We start from the raw sequence: 9,927 nt of genomic DNA on the forward strand, positions 1-9,927 counted from the left end.
TTTGTTTCTTTTTTTTTTCCCCTTCTTTTTTTAACTGTCTGTTATACCTTTGTTCCGTTCTAGAGGCAGACAGTATGTAGGACAACGTTCAGTACTGCATCCAGCCATCGCACCACGGTGGGATCGTGGCATGCTTCTTTTCTTCATCTTTTCTTTCTTATTTTTTAAGCAGTTCAGAAATGCTCATTTTGCTCCATTATTCACTCTGTGTAATTATGTGCTTAATAGGTTTATTCATTTAAAAAAGGCATCACAAAATGTTTTTTGGTGAGTCAAGGAAACAGAAACACTACCCCGAGGAAACCCAAGGTGATTGTGCTCAGAAAAGAGGTACTGTATCCCTGAAAGGCCTGTTCAAGCACTAAGTGCATTTACAAATCTCTGAGAATTGTTTTTTTTTATACTAAAATCGACCATTATATTCTACTGTGAGAAGTGCTGTCTGCACTTATATTGTTTTAAAAATGAGAGAAAACAAACGAGAGGAAAAAAAGGAAAAAACGGAAAAAACCAAACCACAAAACCTGCAAGCTGTGTGTCCGGATGGTGTTTTTCCCAAAGTAAAACCAGGATGTCACTGGATGTGTGCTCTGGATTTTGTTTGCTTGCTGTAGCTCTCAGCCCTATAGGGACCCGCTGTCCCACCCCCAGCCCGACTTCACCCCGCAGATTTTAGGGCACGGAGGGGCACCTATAAATAACCTCCTAACGACGCTGATCTGTTAATCCGGCCGTGGCACCAGGCAAGATGCACACGTGTGCAGGGTGTGCACCAAAGACCCAGGATTAGGGGCCACGGCCTCACGTGCACTGGGGCAGCGCTGAGCCCAGTGGTGTCCCCAGTCGGTGCTATCAAGTGTATGGCACTGGTGGCACTGCTCCCCACCTGTGTGAAGTTATTTGCCCCATAGAGTTGGCAGCTTCCCATCCTGAGTGATAAGTGGGTTGCATTAGGGTACGGGTACAAATGTTCTTCCCAAACCTACCAGAATGGGGATGGGGACAGGGATGGGCCACCGCTGCACCGGGCAGAGCAGCTCCATCCATTTTGGTCGCACTCTGCCATATGTATTTGTGGAGAAGCAAGCAGGCATAACAGCCAGTGAAGGCAACAAAGAGGAATTGGGACAAAACGACAACCAAAGGGACAGCAATGTCCCATGGGGACACCCAGCAGTGCCACAGCCCGGCCGTGTGCCGGATGGAGATGGGAAGGAGCCCTCTGAGCTGTGCCCCAGCACATGGGGCAGTGCCACCTCCATGGCAGCACCCTCCCTGCTTGTGGAAGGACAGCTTTTTCTGCTCCGCAAATATCTTCCTATTAAAATAATCATCATAATTTTTGAGGCAGGCGCACGCCAGGCTGATATTAAACTTCGCAGCCGCCTTTGCTGGCTGAGAGCGAGGAGGAGAGACAGGCAATATAAATGGCACGGCTGCGAAAGGACTTAAAAAAACCCATCTCTCATTTTGATTGATATTAGCTTCACAAATTAAGCTTTAGATTTATCTAAAAATAAATTTGCTTCCTCGCTCCGCGTGCTGGATGACAAGTGCTTTTCTCTTCCCTTTGTTGGGTTTGTCATCGCCGGCACGGCAGCGTGGGAGGCGGGGGCTGCGCCCAGGGGGCTGCGGGGCACAGGGGGTGGGCATGAGGCAAACAAGCTGTATGGGAACTGCTGAGTCCTGGCCTGAAGCACTGATTGAGCACCTGGGGAAAGGACCCGGTCAGCCCTGGGAGCACAGGTGGAGGCAATTCATGTGTGTGACCAGAAGGGGTGGAGCCTGGCTGCACCTCTCTTAGACCTCATTTAAGGGCTGACTGCCACTGGGGAAGGATCTCTTTCTGGAGATTTCCTTTTGGTGAAGCTTTTGTCTGTGAACCTGAAATCTTCTGATACAGGTGAGCAATCCTGTTCCTTTATAGTATCTTTCTACGGTGCTGCTCCTTCTGTCATCACACCTTTGTTGTAGCTCCTTTCCCATTGCATCAATCTGTCCAATTGCTACTTGAGCCCTGTGTCACCATCCAGTGGAAGGAGCGTGGGGGTGATCCTATGATGCCATCATCATGGCCATGGTGTCCCTGTCGCCAGCAGTATGGCTGTGGTGCCTGACAGCACTGTAGCCCCACTGCTACCAAGCCATCATGGAGTGCATCTCATAGGAACGTAGGCCCACTCCACACACAGCCCCTAAAATCATACAGCCCTTGCGTGTACATCTCTGCACCCTTAGGACTTGAGAATTTGCATGGGTAGAGGGAAATCGGTTTAACTCCCATTGCACTGGGAAATCCCAGCCTTGCAGCCAGGACAGTGGCGGAGCTGGGGCTGTGCTGGGCAGCATGCCTGCACGGCTGTGGGGATAGCTAAGTGCATCGCTCCCAAATACTGCCTGCCACGAAGGATGGAGCCTGTCTGCAGCTGCATCATCCCTGCAGTTCATCTTGTGATGCAGCCTGAGCCGAGAGCAGAACGCTCAGCTCTTCCTAAGTAGTGATAATGAAACTTCTTCATTCCCTCACCCTGGGGAAATACTTAAACCGCGGTACGAGAGATATATGTAAATCACATCTAAGCGGAGCCGGCACGGTTAGAGCTGACGGCGAGCCATCGGGTTCGAAGATAGAGCGTCCCCTTTTCTGCTCGATCATTTGCTCAGCGAGCTGTGCTGCTGTGCCACCGTGTCACCAACCATCAGCGTCCGCCAAATCGGTGCTCCTCCAACGCCGGGAGCGGCATTGCGCGGAGTGTGCTGCCCTCCGCTGTGCACAAGGGGCCAGCACTGCAGAATGGCACAGCAGGCATTGCGCAGCTCCCCCGTCCCTCCCGCAGCGACATTCTCCCTGCTGACCACACTCGATGACACGAGGCCGTGGTGGCTGCTCTTTATTACGAAATAAATAGTCGTATAAATCTTGTGCAAAAAAAAACCAAAACAAAAACAAAAAAACCTTGGGGCAAAAGCCATTGGCCGTGGTGGTCGGTGCCAGGGCAGCTCCCAGCACCCAGCTGCTGGCACAATGGAGCCAATGGTGCAGGAAAGCAAAGCGGTGGCACTGGAGACCCCAGAATTGCCAGGACTGGGACCCCAATGGATGGGCACTGCAGGGACATTGGCTGCACAAATCCCTGAGGAACAGACACACGCTGGTGCTGTGGGGCCAGGCAGAGTCTATGCTAGAGCAGGGAGCTGGAGTTCTGCCCGTGCCGTCGCTCCCGTGCCTCTGCCGTGCCCATGGTCCCCAATGGCACAACCACATCCTCCGTTGGGCAGCTCTTGTTAAGCTCCACCACACGTGGCACCACCGTTGACCATCGATCTGCAGAAATGGAACACTCAGAGCCCCCAGCTCCATATTCACTTGTGGGCCCATGGCTACCCCCCACCCCGCTCACCTCTCCGCAGCCGCCCCACGGTGTGGGAGAAGCCATAGTACTGGTATGTATCGCTCTTGCCCGGGTCCTCACTGATGATGCCCAGGTTCTGGTTCCAGTGGGACCAGTTCACCTCATCTACCCTGTGGAGAGGGCAGAGCTCCATATCCCTTTGTCCTTGTGCCATCCCAATACTTGTGGTGCGAACCATTTCACTCTAATTAGGATTAATAAGATCTCCACCTCACCACACCTTTCGGATCATGATACTGTAGGTCACTGCTCTTACCTGAAACACCAGCGGCGGTCAGGGGTCCCATCAGTGCCCTTCCCCACGGTCACCATCTCCCCAGAACGGAACGCTCTCCGCAGGAAGAGAGGGAAGGAGCGCTCGATGTCCAGGATGGTGGTGGCCCACTGCCAGGGACACCAGGGACCCTTCAGCCCCCTGGGGATGGAGGCATCAGGGTCCCTCGCCAAGGTGGTCATGCTCAGATGGAGGTTGGCATGGTGACACCAAGGCATGGTTAACCCATAGAGTTTGGCATGGTGACCCTATGGTGTGGTGAGACTATGGCATGGTGACCCCACGGAACTTGGCACTCCCAATGCCGTACCTGCAACTTCCAGATGTGTTTGCTCTCCTTGGACACCTGGCCCACGGTCTCACCCATGAGGGCGATAAGCATGTTGAGGAGCAGCACGAAGGTGAGGATGATGTAGGTAACAAGCAGGATGATGAAGACGCCTGGGTACTTGGCACTCTCCAGCATCTCCAGATCACCCATGCCAATGGTGAGCTTGAAGAGGTCAAGCAGGAAGGTGCTGAAGGTCTGACTGTCCCGGCATGAGGGGTAGGTGGGCAGCGTGCAGTTTGAGTGCTCCTCACTGCAGGACTCACTGCTGGGACATGGGTTCAGGAGCGACACCAGTGCTGGGGAGGAGGGACAGAGACAGAGTCTGCAGGGGCAGCACGAGGATAGAACACCATGCTGCCAGGCCTTCTCCTTCTCCATTGCAGGAGGAGAGCAGGATGGAGCCCTACCTGAGGCATAGCCAATCATGAAGAGCAGATAGACCAGGAGGAAGCGGAACAGGTCTTTGAAGAGGATCTGCAAGTGACAGAGATGATAGCTTCGAGTCCCATGCTGAGAGCTGCAGCAGTCCCACAGGGAAAACACCACTTAGGTTACCCAAGCACCTTGGGGAAGACCAGAAGATCCCAACACTACTGCACCTTCTGGATCATGATGCTGTAAGTCCCCGTCAGCTTGAGCCCTCGTGTGAAGTAGAGTGCGTTCATCCAGCCCAGGACCAAAGCAAAGACCATGACAGCCAGGTAAGCCTCAACGCCGCCCAGGTACAGCCCTGCCGTGATGATCACCAGCACTGAGTAGATGAAGCTGCAGAAGGGCATAATTGCTGCTAAACACTGTCTCATCAAGTGGAGGGTTGCTCCAACCCCAAGAGGTCCCATGGGCATCCCTGCTTACTAGAGCAGCTGGAATGAGCCATCGATGAAGAATGAGTTCACACCTGGGCACTTCTTCATGAAGAGATCTTTGATCTGGAGAGAGAGGAGAGGTTGAAGAGGGGCTGGGTTCCAGTGTCTGGAGGGCACTGCAGTGGGACATGGGGATATCACCACCCGCTCCTCATGGCACTGACATTGGAGAAGAAGAAGAGGATGCCGGTGAGGAGGGTGATGATCTCCCCGGCCAGCCGCAGGTAGTCGATGGTCGTAGTGTAAGGGTATGGCGGCTGTGGGGAGAGTACACATCATCAGCATAACCCCAAGGCCACGCTCTGCCCTGCGTTCCCTGGCACTCACAGGGCCTTCCATGGGGCGGTAGTAGGCGATGAGAGTGAAGATGATCATGGCACAGAGGTAGGAGACCACGCTGATGTAGAAGGAGACGGCACCGAACTTGCGCCACTTGTCGCGCAGCAGTTCGTTGATGGGCTCCACGGCCAACATCTCATGGCGGTTCTGTCGGGACGTGGGCAGCTCAGTGGGGAACCCAGCCCTGCGTCCCCATTCCCCGTTCCCTGCGCACCTCAATCTTGCTGTTGTAAACGAGGATCTCCAACACGGACACCTCCTCTCCACAGGTATCCAGTGAGGAGAGATCATAGAGTGAGGAGTAGACGGGGCCGTATGCCCAATCCTTGAACTTGCGTGAGAGGTGCCGGACGTCCTCATCTGCAATCTCCCGGCGGATGATGTGCTGGAAGATCTGATGGGGGATCAGGGAGATGGATGGCCATGGATTGTACCCATTGCCACCCATCCTTGGGTGCTGGGATGCTGCAGCAATCCCCAGATTGGTGTAGTTTGTGCATTTTTTAACCAACCCACATCATGATGGCGAGCAATGGAAAAGGACAGGAGGTAGAACCACCGTCCCTGGAGGTGTTCAAGAAAAAGTTAGATAGATGTGGCACTGAGTGACATGATCTAGAGCAGTCACAAGCATGGTTTAATGGTTAGACTCAATGATCTTAGTGGTCTTTCCAACCTTAATGATTCTATGATTCTATGACAGGATGTGACGAGGGTCTGGGGTTAATTAGGGAAAGGATGGGATGCAGAGAGGGCTTAATTGGCCAAGTTTCCCAAAGCACATCCACCAGCCCCAACATTGCCATACCCCGATCTTGCCGGTCTTGGCAGCCATCATGAGTGGAGAGAGGCCATCATTGTTGAGCAGGGCCTCAAGGTTGGTATCAGGGAATAGTTTGGCGCACTTGATGAGGAGCAGGTCGTACATCTTGGTGACAAACTTGGTGTTCTCACGGGTGTTGTCAGCGATGGCAACCAGAGCATGCAGCACGGTGTTGCCACGCGAGTCCTGGCGCCGCAGGTCTGCCTGCTTGTGGCCATTTTCCGTCAGGTAGTGCACGATGTGGGGCTGGTTGGTGCAGGCAGCCAGCGAGAGGGGCAGCTCTCCTGCAGGGACACCATACGATTGGGGACAGCCCTGGGCATGCGGCTGTGGTGCTGCCGGTCTCCTCTGCTCACCAAAATAGAAGTAGCCGCCCTCATCCTTGGGCTGGAAGAAGCGACCACGGGCCTGGGCGTGCACATCGGCACCCTTCTCCACCAGCAGCTCCACGTAGTGCTTGCAGCGGCGCTCAATGGCGATGTGCAGCGCTGTCTGACCTGCATTGCATCCCTGTCACCGTGCTCCCCATCGCACCCCAAGATGAAGTCCCCTAGATTCCATGCCGCCCCCCGGTTTGGTTCCTGAGACTCCCAAAGGCTCTCCATCCCCACATATTCCTAAGCTTTTCTGGGTTCCTCCATTCTCCCCAGATCCCTGCTGCTTTGGTCCTTAAACCTCTCCATGATCCCCCACCTCCCGATGGTCCCCCCACGGTCCCCACAGATCCCCTACCTCGGTAGTAGACATCACGGAAGGGTGAGTTGATGAACTCCCGCATGTTTCCCGTCTTCTCGGCGATGTCCAGGAGGATGGGGATGGTGTCATTTCGGCCTGCACTCAGGTTGAGCAGCGCCTTGGGCAGGCACGTCTTCCCTGTTGAGGGCTCTGGGAATGGAAGGTGTTGAGACCCCAACCCACCAAACACCCAGTGTCTCCTAGGTGCTGCCACTGGGGCTGTACATCTCCGTCCCTATGGGGACATGGGGATTGCTGGTGGCTCTCCATGGCCATGGTACAGCGGGGTCGTGGGGCAGCCCACCACAGGCGCTCACCTCGGAACTCCTCATCCGTCAGACGCTTCTTGTGGGTGAGCAGGAAGGACAGGAGACCCTCCAGGCCATCTGGGGACCCCCGGGAGACAATGTCAAAGAGGATGGGTCTGTTGAAAACCTTGAGGACAGGTGGTGGGCTGGGAGCCGGCCCCTTGGTGCCAGCCACCGGCTTCCTGCAACAGAACAGCACAGTTGCACACTGGGGTCGATTCCTTAATCTGTGCCTCGGTTTCCCCTGCTGCACCCATCTAGGGTGCTCCTAGGGTCACCACACAAAGCAGTGATGATCCCAGTGGCACCCACGGGGCCAGGTGCTGCTGCATTTTGTGGAGCACCAGGGATGGGATGCAGCCCACGGACACGCAGTGCCTACGGGTCCCCCCCAGGTGTCGGGCACAGACCGGCATTGTGCGCCCGGCTGCGGGCGGCCCCCCCCCGGCTCCGGTTTCCTGACGCAGACCCAGGGCGGAGGCCCTCCTGAAAAGCCCTTTCATGCCAGGGCAGCCAGACGCCCGCACCGGAGGGAGCGGCCGCGGCACAGAGCCCTCTTTCACGGCGCAGGGAAGGGAGGAGGCGGGGAGGGGGGGGCACATCCCAGCCCCATGGCACTGCGGGGCCGCAGCCCCACAGCACCGCAGCGTGTGTGTGGCACCCCAATTTCCATACCCACAGCACTGCTGAAACCACTTAGAGAGCCCTGGGGGGGCTGTCCCCATCCCACCCCGTACCCCATGGGCACCGGCGTCCCCACGTGCCCCCATACTCACTCCACGACCCTCCTGCGCCAGCGTTTGTTCTCGCTGGGGTGCTGCCTGTAGGTGCCATAGTCGAAGAGGGAATCCATGGGGGCCTTCTTGGGTGCTGGGACCACCGACGACTCGTAGATGGTGGATTCCAGCAGCTCCATGGGTTTTGGGGGGCCTTTCCGAAACGCCCCGTGGAATTTCATCCGGAGGTTTTGCTTTCCATCCCCAGCACCGGGGGGACCCCGGGATGGCTCAGCAGGGGATGAGGTGTCCTCCACCTCAAACAGGTTGGCCAGTGAGGAGAGTGGGAAGGAGTCATCCCCCAGTGCATCCCCAGCATCACGGGGGTCTTCGGGATCTGCCATACTCCCCTTTGAGAGCAGAGGGAACCTGGAGTCACTCCCCAACACCCTTCTCATCCTCCTCTATGAGCACCCTATGGCCATACCCCATGGTGGGAGCAGGGTTACACCCTGACCCTGGCATCATTTGGTGCCCCCCCAGCCCACTCACCCAGCACAGCATGAGGACACAGCCTGGCCAAGGGGCAAGTCCCATATATAGTGCATTTCAACAAGGAATGTTGAATTTCAATATGAAACCACAGTTTGTTTTTTTTATTAAGAAATGGATTTTGATAAGGAATTACGGATTTCGGTAGGAAATGATGGATTTCAATGAACACCCCTGGGCTCCCCCCAGCCCCAATCCCCTCCAAAACGCACCGTGAGGTCCCAAAACGCTCAGCCCCAGCACTGCCTCTGCCTCCCAGCAGCACGCTCAGCCCTATGGGGTTCAGAGACAGAAAAAGCACACGGGGAAACATATCATTTTCTGCAGCTCTGTATGACAAGCCACAACAGACCATGGGCAATGGGGTTTGCAGCCCAAGGAGGCGCAGTATTCCCTTCTAGCTGCCTTTCCTGCACGAAATTCCACGAGCACCTGCCAAAGCTGCAGTGACCCCCAAATCTCACCCACCCAACCCTGGGCAAACGCAGGCTCTCTGCACGTTCCCGGTAGCAGACAGGGAATGCACAGATCAGGGAGCACCCAGCGTCTCTCTGCTGTGCTGCAAATCCCAGCCCAAACCACAGCAAAGCACGGCTTTGGAGAACAGCTTAGAGGGCACAGCCCAAATATAGCCCCGGCTGCCAAACCCAGGGGCCGCCAGCACTGCAGGGAGGGGAATGAACAGTGTGGGTCTGACTGCAGCGCCTTGCAATTTTGCAGCGGGTGGGTCTGGGCAGAGCAATGCATTGCAGCCCTACATTCTGCAGCCCCACGTCCTGCAGCCTTCAGGTGGGGGATTCCCCATCGGCAGCACCCATGGGGACGTGGGAGCAGAGTCTGGTGTGTGTGACCCCAGCAGAGGGGACGTCACGCTGGGGGAACCACCTGGGCAGCACGCAAATGGAAATCAGGCTCCTGCCTCTTCCTGGAGGTTTGAACTGGTTTTCATTGGACTTAACCCATAGCGGCACAAAGAGAGGTCATGCATCAGTCCCACGGCCATCAGCTGCAGCCCCATGCAGGAATGTGCCCATGGGGTCACCGGCAATGGGGCAGAGCAGGTGGGGGAGGAAGCGTTGGGAAACGTCGGGCTCTGAACGGGGGCACTCCCACAGCACGGCAGCTGCCAGGAAAGGTGTTGTCAATTGGGTTGACTTTGGCTCTTTCAGTTATTTGGGTTTTTTGGTTTTCAGACTTCCTCACCCCACGGAGGGAATGAGTCAATGCCTGGTTCAGCACGGCACGGCCCCGTTATGGCCCCACAGCCCTTCTGAGCCCAACGCAGCCCACCGCCCACCCCGGGGCTTTGGCAGTGGTGGCACTGGGACCTGCGGGTCATACTGGGGCAGACGGTGGCTTGCTGCCTCATTACCGGGCTGCGCCACATGAAGGCACAAAGTGAAATCCGGCAGGAGGGAAGCGGGGAACACGGAGCCCACCCCAAAGAGCCCGAGCGCCTTCCCAAAGCCAACAGCCCCCAGTAGGTCCACGCTCACCCTGGGGCTGGGGATAGGATTTTCCAGCTGCCCTCGGCCCCCGGAACTCCCGCAGCTCACACCCTGCCCGCTGC

The 9,927-nt window shown here is 56.2% G+C and overlaps 1 protein-coding gene across 1 annotated transcript; it reads right to left on the reverse strand.

Moving 5' to 3' along the window:
* Positions 1-1,863: 1,863 nt before the first annotated feature.
* TRPV4 (transient receptor potential cation channel subfamily V member 4) lies at positions 1,864-8,629 on the reverse strand. The gene is made up of 16 exons (XM_003210979.3): positions 8,570-8,629; positions 7,866-8,215; positions 7,099-7,271; positions 6,779-6,931; positions 6,403-6,543; positions 6,032-6,330; positions 5,438-5,617; positions 5,212-5,370; positions 5,049-5,141; positions 4,874-4,947; positions 4,618-4,783; positions 4,426-4,492; positions 3,998-4,314; positions 3,670-3,797; positions 3,402-3,523; positions 1,864-3,325 (listed from the first exon to the last, which is right to left on the reverse strand). The coding sequence occupies exons 2-16, from the start codon at positions 8,207-8,209 to the stop codon at positions 3,183-3,185; spliced, it is 2,559 nt and encodes an 852-aa protein (XP_003211027.1). The 5' UTR covers positions 8,210-8,215; positions 8,570-8,629; the 3' UTR covers positions 1,864-3,182.
* Between the last annotated feature and the right edge of the window lie 1,298 nt (positions 8,630-9,927).

The sequence above is a fragment of the Meleagris gallopavo genome, chromosome 17 (assembly GCF_000146605.3).
Source record: "Meleagris gallopavo isolate NT-WF06-2002-E0010 breed Aviagen turkey brand Nicholas breeding stock chromosome 17, Turkey_5.1, whole genome shotgun sequence".
In the NCBI taxonomy this organism is placed as follows: domain Eukaryota; kingdom Metazoa; phylum Chordata; class Aves; order Galliformes; family Phasianidae; genus Meleagris; species Meleagris gallopavo.